This window comes from Apium graveolens, chromosome 7 (assembly GCF_009905375.1).
Source record: "Apium graveolens cultivar Ventura chromosome 7, ASM990537v1, whole genome shotgun sequence".
Taxonomy (NCBI): Eukaryota; Viridiplantae; Streptophyta; class Magnoliopsida; order Apiales; family Apiaceae; genus Apium; species Apium graveolens.
Window position 1 is genome coordinate 264,730,550 of NC_133653.1, and position 22,929 is coordinate 264,753,478.

The 22,929-nt window shown below is 37.2% G+C and overlaps 3 protein-coding genes across 3 annotated transcripts; 1 reads left to right on the forward strand and 2 right to left on the reverse strand.

The window, feature by feature from the left end:
• Positions 1–11,339: 11,339 nt before the first annotated feature.
• Positions 11,340–16,087, forward strand: LOC141674872 (putative inactive receptor kinase At5g10020; the record flags this gene model as incomplete). The annotated part of the gene is made up of 3 exons (XM_074481573.1): positions 11,340–12,288; positions 13,090–14,730; positions 15,317–16,087. Coding segments are annotated over 3 exons (3,168 nt in total), but the record flags the coding sequence as incomplete, so codon positions are not given.
• Positions 16,088–16,300: 213 nt separating this feature from the next.
• On the reverse strand, positions 16,301–18,018 carry LOC141671428 (cytochrome P450 71AU50-like). Its single transcript, XM_074477676.1, is given in 3 exon segments — positions 16,301–17,035; positions 17,128–17,376; positions 17,378–18,018. Coding segments are annotated over 3 exon segments (1,488 nt in total). The 5' UTR covers positions 17,999–18,018; the 3' UTR covers positions 16,301–16,417.
• Positions 18,019–18,601: 583 nt separating this feature from the next.
• LOC141672561 (cytochrome P450 71AU50-like) lies at positions 18,602–22,677 on the reverse strand. Its single transcript, XM_074479182.1, has 2 exons — positions 21,706–22,677; positions 18,602–21,510 (listed from the first exon to the last, which is right to left on the reverse strand). The coding sequence occupies exons 1-2, from the start codon at positions 22,612–22,614 to the stop codon at positions 20,893–20,895; spliced, it is 1,527 nt and encodes a 508-aa protein (XP_074335283.1). The 5' UTR covers positions 22,615–22,677; the 3' UTR covers positions 18,602–20,892.
• Positions 22,678–22,929: the final 252 nt, after the last annotated feature.

The following is a 22,929-nucleotide window of genomic DNA, read 5'->3' on the forward strand; positions in this document are numbered from 1 at the left end:
TTGTGGAGAAAGCTGGCCCAGAAATTTCTTATGGAGATGGCAACATGGGAAAAACTCCGGGATATGGCAATATTAATCTTGGGAATGCCATCATTGAAACAGTAGCTCTTGTCTTAGGACTTAAACACAATCTGCTGAGTGTGAGTCAAATCTGTGATAGAGGTTATCATGTGGATTTCTTTGAAGAACAATGTGAAGTTGTATGCAATTCTACAGGCAAAGTAGTTCTGAAAGGTTACAGGCATGGTAACATTTATGAAGCCAGACTTTCAACAAGTTCTGATGGTTCTGCAATCTGTCTGATGAGTAGAGCATCAATTGAAGAAAGCTGGAATTGGCATATAAGACTCTCTCATTTAAACTTCAACAACATAAATGAGCTTGTAAAGAAAGATCTTATGAGAGGATTGCCAAAATCAGTATTTGCTCCTGATGGCCTTTGTGATTCATGTCAAAAGGCAAAACAAATAAAATCTTCTTTCAGGAGCAAAACCGAGTCATCAATTCTTGAGCCTTATCACCTACTGCATGTTGATCTATTTGGTCCAGTCAATGTCATGTCTATTACAAAGAAGAAATATGCTATGGTTATAGTGGATGAGTTCACAAGGTACACCTGGGTGTACTTCTTGCACAAAAAGAATGAAACTGCATTTACTCTAACTAATCATGTCAGACAGCTGGATAAGTTGGTCAAAGATTCTGTTAAAGTTATAATAAGTGATAATGGCACTGAGTTCAAGAATTCAATCATGGAAGAGTTCTGCAAAGAGCATGGAGTCAAACAGAAATTTTCTGCACCTGGAACTCCACAACAAAATGGAGTTGTAGAAAGAAAGAACATGACTCTCATTGAAGCTGCACGAACTATGCTTGATGAAGCAAAGCTGCCAACCTACTTTTGGGCTGAAGCTGTGCAGACTGCTTATTTTACATAGAATGCAACACTCATAAACAAGCATGGAAAAACACCATATGAGATGGTGAAGAAAAAGAAGCCAAATCTGAAATACTTTCATGTATTTGGATGTAAGTGTTTTTTTCTTAAGACTCATCCCGAACAGCTGTCAAAATTTGATCTAAAAGATGATGAAATAATTTTTGTTTGATATCCATTTTCCACAAAAGCCTTCAGAGTCTACAATTTAAGAACAAGGGTCGTCATGGAATCTATCAATGTATCTTTTGATGATAAGAAGATTACTGGACTTGAAGATTTCAATGATGACGATCAGCTGAGATTTCAAAATGAAGACTTAAATTCTGATTCTATAAATTCTAATGACTTAAACTCTGATCCTGTAAGTACTGATGTCATTGAATCTGTGGTAACAACTCCAAAGGAAAATGCACCTGTCCAAGGGGAGCAAGCTAAAGATCCTACCACATCTCAAGACTCTAAAGAAGCATCAGAACCGGAAACTGGCTCTTCAAACTCTGATTCATCTAGTTCTGATGAGTTAAATTATGATAATTCTGGAAGCTCTGATACTTCAAATCCTGAAGGATCCAAGTCAAACTCTGAAGTCTTAGAGAGCATAACTACAGGGGGACCATGAGAAAATGCTGATGGAGATAACATGGATCATGGGGAAGGATCGAGTTCTAGAAGTCAACTTCAATCTGTAAGGAAGTGGACCAAATCACATACACCTAACTTAATTATTGGAGATCTTGAAGCAGGTGTCAGAACTAGAACTGCAATATCAAATGAATATTTTCATCATTCTTTTCTATCTCAGACTGAAACAAAGAAAGTGGAATGAGCTCTTCAAGATGCTGATTGGGTGCAAGTAATGCAGGAAGAGTTAAATGAATTTGAAAGAAATAAAGTCTGGACCCTAGTGCCAAGACTAAAGAACAGATCAGTTGTTGGCACAAAATGGGTGTTCAGAAACAAAACTGATAGTGATGACATAATTACAAGGAATAAAGCAAGGCTGGTTGCTAAAGGCTACTCTCAACAGAAGGGTATTGATTATGATGAAACATTTGTACCAGTTGCTAGATTAAAAGCCATAAGAATTTTTTCGGCTTATGCTGCTCACAAAAAGTTTAAAGTCTTTCAAATGAATGTAAAAAGTACTTTTCTTAATGGAGAATTGGAAGAAGAGGTTTATGTTGAACAACCTCCAGGCTTTGTAGATTCAAAATTTCCAAATCATGTCTACAGGCTTGACAAAACACTTTATGGCCTTAAGCAAGCTCCTAGAGCATGGTATGAGACTTTAGCTCAATTCCTTCTGGAAAGTGGATTTCACAGAGGTACAATTGATAAAATACTGTTCTACCTCAACCATGGAAAGGACTTACTTTTGGTACAGATATATGTTGATGATATCATATTTGGTTCTACAAATGCCAAACTCTGTGAGAGGTTTGTAAAGCTAATGCTGTCAAGATATCAAATGAGTATGATAGGAAAACTCATCTATTTTCTGGGACTTTAAGTCAAGCAAAATGAAGAAGGTACTTTTATCTGTCAATCCAAGTACACCAGAAACTTACTGAAAAAGTTTGGAATGTAAGATAGTTTAACAGAATCCACTCCCATGGCCACTGCAACCAAGTTAGATAAAGATACTGGTTCATCAGTAGATATTACTAACTACAGAGGTATAATTGGCTCTTTACTCTATTTAACTGCAAGTAGGCCTGATATCATGTATGCTACCTGTCTTTGTGCAAGATTTCAGGCTGATCCAAGAGAACCTCACTTAATAGCTGTGAAAAGAATTTTCAAGTACCTTAAGGGTACAGCTGATCTGGGATTGTGGTATCCTAGAGAATCAAATTTTAAGCTAATAGGTTACTCAGATGCAGATTTTGCAGGATGCAAAATAGACAGGAAAAACACTAGTGGAAGTTGCCATTTTCTTGGAGGCAGATTGGTTTCTTGGTTTAGCAAGATAAAGAAGTCAATTTCCACATCAACTGCAGAAGCAGAATATATTGCTGCAGGAAGCTGTTGTGCACATATTCTTTGGATGAAGAATCAGTTACTGGATTATGGGTTAGAATTTTTTAAAATCCCTATTTATTGTGATAATCAAAGTGCTATTGCTATGACAGATAATCCAATTCAACACTCAGTGACAAAGTACATCAACATTAGGTACCATTTCATAAGGGAACATGTGATGGAAGGTACAGTGGAATTGCATTTTGTTTCAACGGATAAACAACTAGCAGATATCTTCACAAAACCACTATGTGAAGCTACTTTTACAAGACTGGTAAATGAACTTGGAATGGTTTCAGGTTCTTTCTCTAAATCTGCTTAGTTTTTATTCTCATGCATCAGACTTTATGATCAGTGTTTACAGATTGTCTTATCTTCATGAAATATGTTCTTTAAGTGAAATTCATTAAATACTGATTGTTATCTGATGTGGATCTTTAAACTCTGATAGTGTTTTGAATGTTCTGTGACTATTCAATCCAATGAGGATAATTGTGCTAGATGCTGACCTAGTAGTCTTTAACATACTAGAAATCCCATGTTCGAATTAGTTATTTATGTGGAAATTATGAACACAAGCAAATTCCGATTTTGAGATTAGTCAAGTTTACTTTGTGTATCTTATTACTAAGTCACAAACTAGATTCTTGCTTCTTATCTGTCAGATTCTGATGTCAGTAAATCTTAAGAATGAACTAAATGCTGATAAGCCTCACTTATCAAAAGAAAAGAAAACAAAAGAAAAGAAAAGGCAGGCACTCCTTTGAGATCTAGAGTAAACATGTGGAAGGGAAGACCCAAGTGCATTGCTGATATTAAGTAATATGCATTAGAAAAGCAAATAAATTTTCTTGGTGACTTTTCACATTCTGTGATTACTGGAGAAATACCATGACAACAACATAAATTCTAATAAGCAGTCATGACTCACTTACACTGAGAAGCTACTGTAAAAAAGAATTTCAAAGGATGTATAAAATGAGCATAAACAGTTGAGGTGGACTCTTGCATAAATTTGTTCTATAGTAGACTTCATGATTGATGACAGATTTTAAGCACTTTTCTGAGTTATGCCTTATTTCAAAGATGTACTGAAGTTTGTCAAACTTTAATCCTTATCTAATATCCTGCCGAATGCACACACTTTCACTCCATATGAATGATGAAAATTACTGCGGTGATTAAGTTGTTTTTGACAAACAGTTAAGTGTCATTTGCATAAATTATGAGGACAAGTTCTGATGATTAAACTCCGAAGAAAATGAGTCAGTATTTGTATGAAGAATCACAGAAAAAGATATTCACTTTTTGAGTTCAGAAACCATATTCTGATGACTGTTAAAATCTGATATAAGTTAAGTTCTGATATTAAATCCTGATGAAATCCTTGATGCTTACGTGGCATTTTTCTGTACTTGACTTATTTGTGGTAAAATCTGAAATAGTCATATTTAAATCAGAATATATTTGGGTAAGATAAAAACAGTCATAATCATTATGGGTTAGTGATAAAAGTGTTTGTCTTGACAAACTACATGTGCACAATAATTATTAATTATTTCCCAGTGCCCCTTAACTCCTGCTTTAACTTTTCACTGACTGTTATTATTACACATCGGTCTAGGGAGACGAAGCATCATTTTTTTTATTCTTAACTGTTAAACAGTTCTCGCGTCCCTTGGTATTCCATTGGCTATTTAAACTGACTATTCATCCCAGCCAAATCATCTTCCATTTTCTCACAAACTCACTATCTCTTTTAATTCTCTTCATTTTTCTTCTTCATAAACAAAAATGTTTCATTTCAACTTGTTTATGAACTATGAAACTTTCAATATAGAGTTGAGTTGTGATGACTGGCAACAAGAGTGGCATGTCACCGCCATTCCTGAAGAGCTCTGGAACTCCGTTCCACAAGAGATTCACACAGACCTCTTGTTCTTTTCGATGGACTACCACCTCCATCTTGATCGATTGGAAGAAGAAAGGAGAGAGGCTCTCCGTCAGCAAGAACGGATCATCCGTCTTGGAGTGCTCTTTGTCAGCACTAGAAGGAACTAGTCGATAGGTTTTCTTAGACCAGGACTAAGGCTGTTGATTTTAAGCATCTTAGACTAGGACTATCTTGTAATTTTTTGCATGTAATTGATATCTTTCATGAAATGTACTCGTTTGATATATTAATGAAATTTCCTTTAATTGCAAGATTTAGTCTCTGTTTCTCAAATTATATGACTGTGCATGTTTTAATTGCAATTTGTTAATCTTTACTTCATATATTTTTAACTTTATCCTTTGATGAATGTTTTGATTACAATTATGGACAATAATAAATTTTGTTGATTTGAGGAAACAATTGAAGCACAGGTTCATGCATCAGAACCTGTGATAGTTGGAGCTGAGAATGTTACTTCTCAGAAAGAAATTGCAGCTCAAAGTCCTGATACTTTGAAGAAGAAATCTGTAAGTTCTGAAGCTGCTAAAGCAACTCCTTCATTGCAAGGAGATTGAAGAAAATGAAGGATATGAGGTATTTGGCTAAGGCTCCATCAGAAGATACTGAAGAAGCTGAGGAAGGGGATCATGAATCTCTGATCTCACAAGAACCGATTATCATTGAAGCCCTTCCAGCTCAAGCCAAAGACACTGCTACTGATACAGTTTTAACCCCTCCTGTCTCTCCTATTAAAGCTACAGATGATGCTGAAGAACAAACTACAACTTCTGAAATTGATATTCACAATTTGAATATACCAAATGTTCTTTATCTGGAAGCTCCATCTACAGAAGCTCAGTAATCTTCAACTCATTTTCCAATTTTACATGCTGAGATACCATTTACATCAACCACACCGGCTCTGGAGATATATTCTGATGTTCAGAATTTAAATGAAGCTGTTCCTGAATCTCTAGTTACTTCACATACTGTTGTGTTGTCAAAACATAATGAGTCTTCCTCAAGTTCTGAAGACAGTATTTCTGCTGAGACTCCAGTTCCCATTCTGGGAAAGGAAGAACTGGTGAAGAAATTTGTTGAAAAGGAAGCACCTATTCCTTGGGAGGATACTCACAGAGGTGTGGAGTGGACCAAGAAGTGGAATGACACTGATTTCATTCCAAGTTCTAACATTCTGACAGAGTATATTGCTAAAGCTGATGAGTTGCTCACAAATGCTGATTTAAAGACACAACTCAAGATCACTGCTCTATCTACCAAACATCTTCAAGGTCTATATTCTTCTACTCATGAGAAGGTTGATACACTAAAGGAACATGCTGATAAGCTAGATCTACAGCTTAAGCTTGACAAGAATGGATATATCAGACCTACTCTTGAGAAAATTAAAGCCATTGAGAAGATTCAAGAGAAGCAACAGGCCCAAATTGATGAGGTCCTGGCTAACCAAGTTTCTCAGAAAGCTCAATTGGAAGAAATCCAATATTCAGTTGAACTTCTTCTTTCTCTCTTACTTCCTGATGATGCCAAAAAGGGGGAGAAGATAGTTAAGTCCAAATGCTCACCTACTGAAATACTGAAGAAAAAGGATGATAAAAGTGATGACCAGGGAAACTCTGATAAGAGTAGAGGTCAAGGAAAAGTTCAAGGAAAATCTTCTACACAGAACAAGTCAAGTTCTGATGCTGTGAATGCTAAAAGTCTGAAGTCAAGTTCTGATAAACAAAGTCTGATGTCAAGTACTGATATTCTGATTCAGTCAGGATCTAAAGACTCTCAGAAGTTTTTACAAACTCTGAAGCTAAAGGGGAAGTAGACTACTGTTTATTATAAAAATCCTAAAATCCAGACACTTGATGATGAGATAGCTAGAAGATTATTTCTGAAATAAAATTCAGGAATGGATTTGGAAACTCTCAAGGAGAAAGAAGCTAGATTTGCTGCTGAGAAGACAAATCTTAAGTCTAGAGCTTCTGATGCAAAGAAACCTCTAAGGCCTAAGGAAAAAGGCATTGTGATCAGGGAAAAGTCAAATTCCGAGACTTCAAAGTCCAAGACTATATCACAAACTGAGATTGATCCTAAGTCAAAAGGGAAAGAAAAGGTTGGTGAACCTTTAAAGATTAAGAAAAAGATAAGTTCTTCCATTCTAGTCTATCAAACTATAATGCATGATGATGATTTGATAGAAGATGAAACTGTTCAAATACTGAAGAGAAGAAAGGTAATTGAAGAATCTAAAACAACCTCTGACACTGCTCAAGTTGCTCAGAATGAAGAACAACAAGCTACAAAAGAAACAACAAATTTTGATCAAGTTAATTTGGAAAAGATGACAATTGCTGATAAGAAGAAGCTGTAATGGAAGAAAGCTACTCCAGTTGAACCAAAATCCAATCTCTTGATGAATCAACTTGCAACATTTGGGTTGAGATCCAAGCAACCGAGAGATAAAGCTGGATTAGGTTCTGATGAAGAGAAAATACAAACATGAGTAGAAGTTACTCTAAGAGATCCTTTCATGTTGACAGACAAACCATACGAACAAATCAAACAAAAGCACCTTGACACGGTGTTGTCTGCTCAAATCGTGATAGATGCTCATGATAAGGAAAATCTAAAGGAGAAATTGATTTTATTTCTCTATGATGTATTAACTAACAGACTAGCAGATACTGATGTGCTAAAGAATTCTGTCAGAGAACTTCAACATATTCACTATCGTCTGGAAGTAAAATCTGATGTTACAAGAAGATGGTCAGAATACATTTTGAAGGCTATAAGAGATCTATTTAGAATCTCTGGTACAAAGACTTCTCAATATATACCAATGATTACTGAAGATGATGGAATAGAAATTCCTATGCTGAAGAATTCTGCTAAGGTGGAAGTTATTCTGAAAGGAAAATGCTTATGTTATAATGAAAATTCTTCACATCCTAGAGTTATCAGACTTGGTGATAGGACTTGAAAGAACATCAATTCAAGCTCTCAGAACAACCATTTATCAAATTGGTGATAGTAAAGATGAAGAACTAATGCAGGTCAAAGCACAGTTAGTTGAAATTCTGAGGAAAGCTGAAGACAAGCTGGTAAGAGATTTTGTTAATAATCATTATGGATTCAGATTGATCCAGTGAAGTTGGTAAAACTAAAAGGACTGTAAGTTGTAGTTAATAGTCTTATTAAACTCTTATTGCATTTGAACTTAAATGTTTTTGACTATCATCAAATCTATTAACTTGTATATTTTGCACAATTTACAAGTTGGGGAAGATTGTTAGATATATTTAAGATGTCATGTCTAATATGTTTCATGTTTAGTTTTCAGATCTTAACAAACAGGAAATATCAATACTTACTAGAATCAGTACTTACTGGAAGTCAAAACTTAAGGATATCAGGACTTAGATTATCAGAAGATAAATATCAGAAGATGGATATCAAAACTTAAGTACTGGAGGACTAACAGTTAAGGAAGGAAGCTGATTTACAGGAAAGAAGATCGAGACTAATACAAAAAGAAGATATGCATGGAAAGAGTTGGAGGACTTAAAGAATTATATAAGATATCTGATTGATATATTTTAGGAGACAGAATTATATTCCATATCAATTTGAAGTTATCTTGTAACTGTGTACTATATAAACACAGACATAGATTTACACTATATGTGTTATCATTATCGAGAAGATCATACATTGTAACCTAACAGCTCTCGTGATATTTGTTCATCACTGAGAGAGAACAGTTCCATTGTAACAGAGTTTATTATATCGAATATATCTGTTTACTGTTACTTATGTTCGAAATCGATTTGATTGTATTCTACACTGTATTCAACTCCCTTCTACGGTGTTGTGTGACCTAACAATTCATTTTGATGAAACGGTCAAAGAGTTTGGCTTTATTCAAAACGAAGACGAACCGTGTGTTTGCAAGAAGGTTAGTGAGAAGCATGTGAAATTCCTAGTATTATATTTAAATGACATATAACAGATAGGAATGCCATACTCCTTTGTCAGTGTAGTAACATGTGAGATATTCTTTTATCATTGAAATATCATCTAAAATTTTAAAATTCTTAAATTTTACTTTTATTCATTTTTCAAATATATATAAACCCCATATGGGAAATTGTTAAACCATAAAATATTAAAAAGTTAAAAAACGGTACATGTTTAAATAATAAAATATTGGATAAATATTTTAAATTTTCAAAAAAAAATATAATGCTCCGATAGCGGGGCTGATACTCCACCGACAATGATACTCTACTGACAAAGAAGTAGCCTCATACCTCCATTGGGAGAGGAGTATCAGGACTGATACTCCACTGACAGAGGAGTAGTATCAGCCGTGATACTCTACTGACAAATGAGTATTATCCTGATAATCCAGTATCAGTGGAGTATCTGGTGGATATTTAGGGCAACTTATTTCAGAATAAATATTTCTAGAAAAATGATATTTAAAAAGAGGTATTTTGATCATTTTTTCTCGATACATCACATTAGGGGTGAGCAGAAAACCGCAAAAACCGCCCGCACCGCACCAAACCACACCGCAAAACGCGGTTTTTAATTTTCGTGTTGCGGTTTGGGTTTGAATTTTTAATAAACCGCGCGGTGCGGGTTGTAGTTTTAAATTTCTGAAATGCGGTGCAAACCGCACCGCAATATTTAATATATTATAAATATATATATATATATACACACTTATATTCCTATCGGGTAACATAAAGAACCATTTTATGTTCTTAGTTAAACTGAATTTCACTAGATGGCCATAACATCCTTATTGAATTAGAATTATATGTTAAATTCATTAAGGAATTCAAATGGACCACACGATCTTCTCACAAATAAAAAATAGACTCCACAATCTCTTGTTTGTATTTCTTCACTAGGAAAATCAAAATCCAAGTATTTATACTAGTGAACTAAGATGTTGCATTCTGATTGACTAAAACTATTTTCAGAAATTTGATTAAATTTAAATTTTGTATTTATTTAATTTTTTTGAACTTGTTAAGTATAAACCGCAGTGAACCGCACAACACCGCACCGTATTTTCGTGGTGTGGTTTATGCGGTTTTCGAGGGTACGCGGTGCGGTTTGAAAATTTGAGCAAACCGCATGTGCAGTTTGGTTTGCGGTTTGAAGGAAAAAACCGCACCGCCCGCACCGTACTCACCACTACGAAAGAATGTTAAAAATAACAAATTTTTTGTGCAAATGGTTGAAAATACCCATTCTGAAAGTGGATGCTGAAAATACCGTTTTGAATGTGCATTTGTTATTTGGTTATCCTGTTTTGTACTAGATACGCATTTGTCAAATGTGTATCCAATTTATTTTTATTTTTTTTAAAAAAATACACATTTGGCAAATGCGTATCTCAATGACAATACCCAAACTACAAATGCGTATCTTTAGGAATTTTCTTAGATACCGAATTCTTAAATGCGTATTACACTTACCCAATTACAAAATGGGTAATCAAAACGGTATTTTCAGCCATGCGTTTTGAAAATGGGTACTTTCAACCATTATATCAAAAAAATGGGTATTTTTAAACATCACCCAACCCCAACATCACATATCGATCACATATTGCATTAGGTTACGAGTTCGTTTATTACGAATTGAATTAAAAAATTTCAAATTAATTTAATCTTATCCATTACGAAATCAGGTCGTAAAAACATGGGCAACCCAACCAGGGTGGTACACCGTACTGAGGACCGCCATTTAAACCGATTATCACTCCATCTCTTAACGAATGAGAATCTATCTGTTAATATAAAAACCCTGATTTTGGTAACTTTTTTATCTGTCATTCAATCACACGCTGTAACACAACTCATTCCCCTTTATATAAAATTAAATAAACCATCCTCATCATCATTTCCATTCTTTTCATTTACCATCTTTACCCCCACCCTCTCTCCCAAGTCTCCCACACTCTGTCTCCAACATATTAATCTCTCTCTCCTTCAATCTCTCTCTCTCTCACACACTCTCTCCCTCATACACTGTAATAGAAGTCTCTCTCTCCCACACACTTCTCTCGAATACACTGTAATATAAGTCTCTCTCTCACACACTCTCTCTCTGTCGTATACACTGTAATAGAAGTCTCTCTCTCACACACACTCTCCTCTCTCTCTCGCATACACTGTAATAGAAGTCTCTCTCTCTCTCTCTCGCACATACACACAGTCACTTACAATATGTAAATCTCTCCATCTCTCTCTACAATATATAAATCTCTCTATACTCTCTCTATCTCTCTCTACTACACATCTCTCTCCTAATTCTCTCCGTCTCTACACTTTCTCCTCCACTTTTAATGCCCAAAACCTATGGTTTCAAATCCACACACACAAAAACACACACACATTGTCCCCAAAATGACCTGTAAATTCCTCTTTCCCACTCTATCTCCTCCTCCTTCTCTTCTCTCTCATCTCCACCTCCCTCTCCACCACCTCCTCCGAGCTCCAATCACTTCTCGAGTTCAAAAAAGGCGTAAAAACCGATCCTTTAAACAAACTCTCAACTTGGACCACTCAAAACCCTAATTCAGATCCAAATGACGCCGTTTGCTCTTCATTCTACGGCATTATCTGCGAAAGCAACTCAAATTCACCCGGTTCAGTCACCGGCATTGTACTAGACCGGCTCGGTTTAGATGGCGACTTGCGATTTTCGACATTAAGTGGACTTAAATCACTTAAAAATCTGAGCTTGGCAGGTAATTCACTAACTGGAAGACTTGTACCTACATTAGGTTTAATCACTAGTTTACAGCATTTAGATCTAAGTGGGAATTTGTTTTATGGTCCAATTCCCGGGAAATTGAATGATTTGTGGGATTTACGGTACTTGAATTTGTCGAGAAATAAGTTTGTTGGTGGTTTTCCGAGTGGAATCGAGAGGTTACAGCAGCTGAAGGTTCTTGATTTGAGTGAAAATGGGCTTTGGGGTGATGTGAAGGAGTTTTTTAATGGGTTAAGGAATGTGGAGCATGTTGATTTGAGTTCAAATGAGTTTTTCGGGTCGGTTTTGGTGGATGCAGGGAATATTTCGGGGTGGGCTAATATTGTGGAGTATTTGGATTTGAGTAGTAATAAATTGAGTGGGGGGTTTTTGAGTAGGGATGTTGTCGGGTTGTTTCGGAAGTTGAGAGTTTTGGATTTGGGTGATAATCAGTTGACCGGAGAGCTTCCCTCTTTTGGGGATTTGCCAAATCTTCAGGTTTTGAGGCTTGGGAATAATCAGTTGTATGGTTCGATTCCGGGTGAGTTGTTGGGGAGCTCTGTTCCTGTGAAAGAATTGGATCTCAGTCGCAATGAGTTTTCAGGTGAGAATGCAGCATTTTTATGTATACATGACATGTATGGTATGTTATATGATCTGATTCAGTTTATAGCAGATTTAGCATATATGATTGAAGTTTCATTCTTCTGTGACTACCGCCACATTGATAATGTGGGTCAATTTCAGTTGTTTGTTACATTTGATCTTTGTAGGATAAAAATGTTGATGTTTACCCGACAATATTTGCACCTCTTGGACAATAGTTGGTTATGTTATGATTGAAAATCAAGATGGTAGGCAGTCGCGCGTCACATTTTTACTTGTTTCTGTCGCATTGGCTATTTAACAGGATTAGTTTGAATTTCAGAAGGGCCTCAAATCTTTTGGCTTCTTGTTAGGTGACTGCATGACCCTAAATTTGGTCTTAATAAGTTCAGAAAGTTCCAAGAGAGCCTGGTCGACTTTTAAAGGCTTGACTATATAGTTCATTTATAAGATTTACACATGTAGGTAAGTCATTACTTAAACGATAGTGAATCCTAAAAAGATAAAAAATATTAAATGTCATACATAGTGAATTTACATTGATATAGATCTTATTGCTCCATTTACATTTTATAGATTTTATTGTTCTAAATATTATTTCCATTAATGATTATTGTTCTACGCAGAAATATTGATAGTTAATTTTAATTCTTGTATTTGCTTTTAATTCTTGTATTTGCGCTGCAACATTAATTGGTTCTTTGGCCCATTTTTATCCTGAATCGATTGTAGAGTTTAGAATATTTTTCTACTGATAGCTTTGGTGAGGTAATTTAAATTTTTTAGAACATGACTGCAGGTTCGATTCCCAATATCAGCTCCACTACTCTGAGTGCATTGAATCTGTCAGCGAATGTGCTCTCTGGTTTATTGCCACCTAGAGTTGGAAGTTGTCAAATTGTTGATTTGAGCAGAAATAGTCTGTCTGATGACATTTCTGTTGTGCAAAACTGGGAAGCGAATTTAGAAGTTCTTGATTTAAGTTCAAACAAGTTGAGTGGAAGCGTTCCTAGTTTTACTTCTCAATCGCAAAGGTTGGCTATGCTAAATCTGCGAAATAATTCTCTAGTTGGTAGCCTACCTACTGCGCTGGGAACCTACCCTAGACTATCTGTGGTTGACCTGAGTGTTAACAAGCTTGATGGGTTTATTCCCCGTAGCTTGCTTACTTCAGTAGCTCTGATGAGCTTAAATATATCAGGAAATCAACTTACAGGACCACTTCCTCTACAAGGATCTCATACCAGTGAGTTATTGGTTTTACCTTCTTATCCGCTAATTGAGTCACTTGATCTTTCAGATAATTCCTTGTCTGGACCCTTGCAAACAGAAATAGGTAACTTGGGAAGGCTTAAATTGCTGAGTCTTGCAAAGAATAAGTTATCTGGAGAGCTACCAGATGAATTGAAAAAACTTGTTGATCTGGAGTATCTTGATCTATCGAACAATAATTTCAGTGGTAAGATCCCCGATAAGCTTCCTTTAAAGTTAAAGGGCTTTAACGTTTCTTACAATAATCTATCCGGAGTTGTTCCTGGAAACCTGAAAAGTTTCCCAGATACTTCCTTTCATCCTGGAAATGTCTGGCTAATCTTCCCAGAGGGCAGTCAATCTGTTGGAGGGGCTCCTGTACAGGCTGGAGGGGTTCCTGGACAGGCTGGAGGGGGAAAGAACCACAAGTCAAAGTCTAATATCAGGGTAGCTATTATTGTAGCTTCAGTTGTAGCTGCTGTAATGGTAGCCTTCATTCTACTGGCTTATTATCGAGTACAACTTCAAGATTTCCGTGTAAGAGGTGGATTTAGTTCTCAAACCGCTGGGAGAGATGTTAAAGTTGGCAAATTCAGCCGCCCTCCTCCAAATTCATTAAGCTTCTCTAATGATCTCTTGCTAGCATCAAACTCAAGGTCTTTATCGGGAAAGAAAGAATTTGTTACCGAAATTGTTGAGCCTGTTTTGCCTGCAGGAAAGGCTGCTACCTCAGCATCCACGAACCTTAATCTGCTTGATAGTTACCCTGAAACATCAGGAAGAAAGTCATCTTCAGGATCACCTCGATTTGTTGAGGCGATTGAACAATCTGTAACATTAGATGTGTATTCACCTGATCGGCTGGCTGGAGAACTTTTCTTTCTTGATAATACACTGGCATTTACAGCTGAAGAGTTATCCCGAGCACCAGCAGAAGTTCTTGGTAGAAGTAGCCATGGCACGTTGTACAAGGCTACCTTAGGTAGTGGACTTATGTTAACTGTAAAATGGTTGCGAGTGGGACTGGTTAAACACAAAAAGGAATTTGCGAAGGAAGTTAAAAGGGTTGGTTCAATCAGGCATCCAAATGTTGTTCCGTTACGAGCTTACTATTGGGGTCCAAGAGAACAAGAAAGGCTTGTCTTGGCAGACTATGTTGATGGAGATAGCGTGGCTCTACATCTTTATGGTAAGAGCTAGCAAGGGATGGTGTAATAATATTTACTCTTATGCCTTTCATATTTCCTGTTTTAGGAATAATCACCCTTTTTTTACAATCTATCTAAATGGACAGTTACTTTCTGTGAAACTGGGACTTATTAATCTGACAACTGGTGATTATGAATCTAGGAATCCTTAATTAACTTCTGCCCAACTTCTCTTCTCACCTGACTGGGCTTCTACTAGTGGTTTCTCGGATAAATTTTGTGCCAAATAAGTTTAGGATACAGAGACAGGCAAATCATGCTACCTATGAGTATTTCTAGGTTATAAGGGAGACAGGCAAATCATGCTACCTATGAGTATTTCTAGGTTTTAAGGTTAATTGAATTGTGTTTCTCCTAGTAGGCTAATATGCAATATGTTCACTTCGGCACTAACAATCCAAGGGTCTTGATCTGAAAAAACAGCACAGTTGAAGCCCCAAGTCCGGATGTTTCCTATATTGTTGTCGTGTCTTTTAACAATATCTTGCATATTGATTGTTTACTCATTGTTACGCAAACAACAAAATTTTCTACATAGTTTTCTTTAACAGTCTTTATCATTTGTAGAATCAACACCGCGGAGGCACTCACTGCTATCATTGAGCCAGAGGTTCAAGGTTGCTGTTGATGTTGCTCGAAGTCTTGTGTTTCTTCATGAAAAAGGGATGCCTCATGGAAACTTAAAGCCAACAAATGTCATACTCGCAGGCTCCGATTATGATGCTCGCCTTACAGATTATGGTCTCCACCGACTCATGACACCAGCTGGCATTGCTGAACAAATATTGACACTGGGAGCTCTTGGATATCGTGCCCCCGAACTAGCAACCATGAGTAAACCAGTCCCGACATTTAAGGCCGACGTGTATGCATATGGTGTCATGTTGATGGAACTGTTGACTAGAAGAAGTGCCGGTGACATTATATCAGGTCAATTGGGTGCAGTTGATCTTACAGATTGGGTTCGAATGTGTGATCAGGAAGGGCGAGGTATGGACTGTATAGACAGGGATATTTCTCGAGGTGAAGAACATACTCAAGCAATGGATGAATTACTTTCAATATCGGTACGATGCATTCTCCCAGTAAACGAAAGGCCTAACATGAGACAAGTTTACGAAGAAATCTGTTCCATATCTGCGTAGAAGTTTGAAATTCCTTCCACAACCTCCTTTCATAACTTCATTGTTAATTCTCATTATTTCATCTTTCTTCTTTGTAATCAAAATTTTCCCCTTCAATTTTTTGTGTAAAGGGACGAGTGTCCAGTAATTGATTGATACCGTAGTTTTTTTCAATTGATTGTTTAGTAAAAAGGGTTGCCATTCTTTTGTTCTTAACTTTCTTTCATTAGTCCTCAATGAAATCGTTGGCAGTGTATGTAGTATATACTCGACCTTTCGAATTGAATATAATCTTAGTGATTTGCTTGAAATGCTTCTGAATTTCTTTTGTCTCACATGTAGAACAGTTTGGTTTAGCATATTTGTTACATCATCTTTTTAGCTTAAGATGCAATGCCCCAAAATTATCTCCCAGTCCCTAGGTGTATGCATTGAATCATTATACATAAATTATAATAAAAACATCTGTTATGTCCTGACTTTGAAGCAGGGAGGAGCAGACCTTATCCCTGCTCCAAGAAGTAGAGAGGCTGTTTCCGTAAATCTAATATACATGAAGGCGACAAGATGGAGTGACTGTTAGGTGATTAGCCCTTCTAACAACAAGTCCAAACTCCTCAGTCATGTCCAACTCTGATGGCATCATTCCATTCGGAAGCTTCCAATCGAAAGAGTGCACAAGCGTCGCCACAACTAGGCGAACCGTGATGATCCCCAACTGCATTCCGGGGCACCCTCTTCTTCCGGAGCCAAATGGTAAAAGTTCAAAATCCTGTCCTCGTATATCTATATTACTTCCGATAAACCTCTCTGGTATGAAATCTTCTGCATCATTCCAAACATTGGAGTCCCTGCCAATTGCATACACATTAACCATGACAGTCGTCTTTTTGGGAATAAAATAGCCATCAATGTTACAGTCCTCTATGGACTGATGAGGAAGTAGTAATGGTGAAGGTGGATGCAGTCTAAAGACTTCTTTTATTACCATGTTTAGGTATACTAAACTCTCTAAATCCGACTCGTCAACCAACTTGTGCATACCAACAACTTCCGCCAACTCTTTTTGAACTTTATCCATGACTCGCGGATGTTTTAGAAGCTCAGACATCGTCCACTCTACTGTCGTTGCTGCAGTATCCACTGATGCAGCAAGCATGTCCTGTAATGCATTTGTCATATAAGTTACATTGCACAGTATAAATTTTGACATACTATGAAAAGGACCAAGGAACCTAGTCCTTAGTGGTTTACCAGTAAAACAGCCTTAATGTGGGAGCGTTCAAACTCAAACTCTGTTTCTCCTGATTTCATGATGTCTAACATAATGTCAACGAAGTCCTTAGTGTGCCCCGAGTCCTTGGGAATTTCATGTTCATCAAGAATCTTTTCTAAGAATCTGTCGAATACTGCAGCAACAGCCTTCATTCTCTTTGTGAATCCCAGAAGATCAAGTTTACCAAGAAACGGGAAGAAATTAGCAAGGTTAGGAACTGATGCCAAGCTTCATGCTCTCTTCAATCAGAGCTTTGAATCCGCGTCCATCAATATCCTTATCTTCGTATTTCTTACCAAATATCATTCGGCAACCCACGTTTGCACTCATTGATGAAACTTTGGCGCTGAGATCAACTGCAACATGTTCCCGAGCTGCATTTACAATACTATCCACCAACAGTTTATTCTCTTCCTTTCTCAGGGCTTGAAATGTATTGATTTTAACATTATTCAGCAACTCTAAGGTGCATAATTTACGCATGCTACGCCAGTAAGGACCATATGCACTAAAAGACAAGTTCTTCTGATCATAAGAAGCGTGCTTAGCAGCATCGTGAGGTGGCCTACTAGCGAAGTTCAGATCGTGAATCTTTAGAAACTGCTTAGCTGCTTCTGGCGAGGAAACAATGATGTTAGGAACAGATCCAAACCTTACGTACATAAGAGGACCGTGTTTGCGAGCTAGTTTTTGCAAACCCTGGTGAGGATTTTTACCTATCAGATGTAAGTGTCCCAGGACAGGCAAGCTTTTGGGACCTGGTGGTAGTTTTCTCTGTTCTTTCTTGGACCATGCTTGGAGAAGGTAAGTAAGGAGTACTACTGCAAGAGTAATCCAAGTCCAAGACATGGCCAGAAGTTATAAGCTGTCAAGTGCCTAATTGTTCTATTTATAAGGGCCCGGCGTGTTTACAGATTCGGAAATCGGAACTATTCGGTTGAGGTACCAATTTGCAATTTATCGGACGATTTTTAAAAATTGGATAATTTATCGGGAATCGATCAAATTTGACAAATATTTTTGAGCGATTTATCGGCGATTTTTGAAAAATTGACCGAATTTTAAAACCATGGGGCCGGGTATAAATTTCTAAAAATCTCAATATTTGAATTTTCAACTTGACATACGTTTTTTTACTGTAAAATTTTAGAATTTCAGTATGTTTTAAAAATATGCTAGATTGCAATCAAGAATCGCTTGCAAATCAACGTTAAGGATTAATACTTGTTTTTATGTGAATACCTTGTTTTTATGTGAATACCGAGGGCTCATTCACTCTTAGGTGCGAAAATGTAGCGTATCACCTAACGGCACTTATTATAGAAGTATGCTACAACAATTACTGTCAGTTAACTTTCCATAAACTGATGGAACATAAAATGTATGTTACTTCCAATATTACTTTTTATTTATGTTATTTTCATTATGTTCTAGAGAATGTAGTTTTTTTAAGGTGTAAATGAAGTCATCATCACACTCTTTGTGCTTGTGTTATAATGTGTGACATTATAACTCAAGCACAAATTGTGCACACTAATTCGTTTCAGCATCAATATCACACTAATTGTGCTTCTAGTTTGTTTTTACTCTTCTAATTAACAACTCATAGTTCATGTTAGCCGAGTTGAGAAAAAAGAGGCGCAGATGATGATGAAGCTGATGAAGAGATATGTTTCGTTACGCTACGTACCAGCGATTGAATCAGAACTCACTCTTACTTGCATATCTGATACTTTGCGGATTCTGTCTTTTGCTGTTGATGCTGTTGTACAACTTAAAATTTTTAAAAATCTCGAACTTTGAACAATTAGTGAAAAATTAAACTTATAAATTTTCATTACCACTCACATTGCATCTTATGGATCTTGGTTATTTGGCAAGACTGAAGACATTCAGACTTGATGATGATAATTAGCAAGTCTTTTAACATTATCGAAACTAAAGTATTCATTTAGATGCTCAGATACTCAGGTTTCATCATTATGATTGTGTTTAGGTTATAACCCTTGCTATGTTGGAGGATTTTATACGCTTTAACAAGTAGAGGGATGCTCCGGTGATGAGGCATCTACTTATCTCAGTGTGTGCCAAGGGTTCAAACTGGTATCAGTATTGAGTCGAAAAATCTATGCTTAGTGAGAAAAGGTGGAGACAATCCAAGTCTAGGAAGAAAACTCTGTGCAGGAAGATGAAAATGTATTTATCTATTGCAGTTCTTATTATAGAATTAGTCAAAGAGGTTTGAGATCTATGATGATAACCGGTGATAAGTGCTTTTACTCTCCGCTTGGATCACGTTCTCTCCAAGCTGTTGTTTGATGTTGGAAGCAGCGAGGAAGAGCAGATCTTGCTCCTAGTACAAGCAGTAGAGAGGTTGTTTCTGACGATCTACTCTAAATGAAGGCGACAAGAGGGAGTAGTTACTAGGTGATTAGCCCTTGTAACGACAAGTCCAGACTCCTCAGTCATGTCTACATCAGATGGCTTCATTCCATTAGGAAGTTCCCAATCAAAACAATGCACAAGTTGTGCCACGATTAGGTGAACCATGATCATCCCCAACTGCATCCCGGGGCACCCTCTTCTTCCAGCGCCAAATGGAATAAGTTCAAAATCACGTCCTAAAAGATCTATATGAATTCCAACAAATCTTTCCGGTATGAACTTATCCCCGCTCATCAATTTCATCATCTTCGTACTTTTTACCAAATATCATGCGGCAACTGACATCTGAACTCATAGACGCAACCACTGCGCTAAGATCAACAGAAACATGTTCCCGAGCTGCATTTCCAATTCTTTCTACCAAGAGCGTAATCTCCTCCTTCCTCATGGCTTTAAACGTATTAATTTTAGCGCTACTAAGCAAATCTAAAGTTCATAACTTACGCATGTTGCGCCAAATGACAAGTTTCACTGATCATAAGAAATGTACATAGCAGCCTCATGAGGCGGCCTACTGGCAAAATTAATATCATGATTCTTTAAAAACTGCTTAGCAGCTTGTGGGGATGAAACAATAATGTTTCAAACAAATCCAAACGGCAGGTACATTATGGGGCCATGTTTCTCTGCTAGTTTTTGCATATCCTGGTGAGGATTTTTGCCTATCAGGTGAAGGTGTCCTAAGATAGGAGTGCTTCTCGGGCCGGGTGGTAGTCGTCTTTCGAGTTTCTTCTTGGACCATGCTTGGTGAAGGTAAACAAGGAGAAGTAATGCAAGAGTTATAAAAATCCAAGCCATAGCTAGATTTGATTAATTGTCAAGTGCTCAGATTTTCCTACTTATAAATACTATCTTGAGCATAAAACAATATCTAACCTCGGTGAAATCGAAACTTAAGATCATTCTGATGCTGGTTCTTTTGCTCTCACTTTTATATTAATGCCAAAGTTAATCCCAAACTTAAGAACATAGGTGATTTGCTCAATATGAATTTGTTAATGCCAAAGTTAGAGATGATGAATAGTTCAGACAAGCTAGGGTGGAGCTTAGCGGTGGTAGTGGCATTAGTCTGCTAGATATGTTTAACGGTGAAAATTACAGATCATGCTTTCTTTCTTTTTCATAATATTTGATACTAAAAACATATACGAGATGCACGGACTGCTGAGTTGCTGCTGCAAAAATGAACAGTTTAGTGCGAGTTTGCAAGCATGAAATGCTCAAACTTATTATCAGCATCTTATTCAGTAATATAGACTTGTCTATACACAAGTATAGAGCCCCTGTATTTACTGACTTCATCCTTTTTTAAGGCGACAAGTAGGAATGGCCATAAGATGTGTAGCTCTGCTAACAACAAGACCAAATTCCTCAGTCATGTCGAGTTCTGATGGCTGCATGCCATTAGGGAGATCCCAATCAAAACAATGCAACAGTTGGGCCAGCACGAGGCGAACCATAGTGAGACCTAATTGCACCCCAGGACACCCTCTTCTCCCAGAGCCAAAGGGAAGTAGTTCAAAATCCCTTCCTCGAAGGTCTATATTGCTCTGGACAAATCTTTCTGGGAGGAACTTCTCTGCATCAGTCCATACCTTAGGGTCTCGGCCTATTGCCCAGACATTAATGGAAACTCTTGAATTTTTTGGTATGAAAAATCCATCAACCGTGCAATCCTCTATTGACAGATGAGGAAGTAACAGTGGTGCCACAGGGTGCAGCCTCATGGCTTCTTTTATAACCATATCTAAGTATTCCAACCTCTCCAAATCCGATTCTTCCACCATCTTGTCCATTCCAACTACTTGTTCTAACTCTTTTTGTACTTTCTTCATTACTCTTGGATGTCGCAGAAGTTCAGAGAGTGTCCATTCAATAGTTGTTGCAGAAGTCTCGGCTGAAGCAGCAAACATGTCCTAAAAGCCATTTGGTATGGATAAAACATTATCATTAGAAGTTGTTGAGAAAATTTGTCGGTGTATTAAGTTCTGATGAGATGGTTCCCCTTAGTGGCTTGCTGTTGTGTTCTATTTGTGCAAGTGAGCCGATTGTGAAATATATATGATCAATTTAAGTCTGTCTACTGCCAAAATTTTAAAAGAGTTGCTTACCACTAGAATAGCTTTGATGTTGGAGCGATCAAACTCAAATTCTGAATCTCCAGAATTCATGATGCTCAACATGGTATCAACAAAGTCCTTGGCCTGCCCAGGCTCTTTTGGCTGATCATGGTCGTCGAGAATCTTCTCTAGAAATTGATCCCATACCTTGGCTATAGCCTTCATTTTCCTAGTCAATCCCTGAAGATCAAGTGCACCAATGTAAGGAAAATAGTCACCAAGGTTAAAAGCCACCGCCATCTTCATCCCCTCCTGAATTACACCTCCAAATCCTCTTTCATCGAAATCTTTATCCTCAAATTTTTTCCCAAACACCATCTGGCAGCTGACATCGGAGCTCATGGATGTTATTCTTGTACTAACATCAACAGCAACCTGTTCTTGAGCTGCGTGCTCAAGAATATTTACTAATTCACTAAGCTCCTTTCTTCTCATGGCTTGAAAAGAATTGATTTTCAGGTTACTGAGCAATTCCAGGGTGCACAATTTGCGCATGTTACGCCAATAAGGACCATACGTTGCGAATGATAAACTTTTTCCCTCATAAGTAATGTGCTTAGCAGCTTCAAGAGACGGTCTGCTAGCAAAATTAAGGTCGCGGGTCTTGAGAAACTGCTTGGCTGCTTCTGGTGATGAGACAATGATGTTGGGGACAAATCCGAAGTGCATTAACATAATTGGACCATGTTCATCAGCTAGTTTCTTCAAATCTTGATTAGGGTTTTTACTTAACAAGTGAAGGTGTCCGATAATGGGAAGGCCTTTCGGTCCTGGAGGTAATTTTCTTTGCCTCTTATTCTTCATCCATGGCCCGAGATAATAAACTACCACCACTACTACTACTACTGCTACTACTACGACTACTACTACTACAACGAGTATGATGCAAGTCCAAGCCATGAGTAGTATGTATTAGACTCAATACACTACCGTCTTATAATGAGCAATGCTTGACTGCGTTTTCTGTTTTATTTTATCAAAGATCACCAATGAAAAGTTACGAACAAGAGAAATAGTTTGTTGAAATCGACGCTTGAATATAACATTTCCAGTTTTGCTAGTGGCATGACATAGAACTCACATTATACGATTATCAGTCTTGGATGTAGCATGTATTTGTTCCTTTCAAATTAGTTAACGTATTAATAATTGTCCCTGTATCCTTTGTACAGAATCTTACTAATCGATGCTTTGACATTAACATAAATACTAATT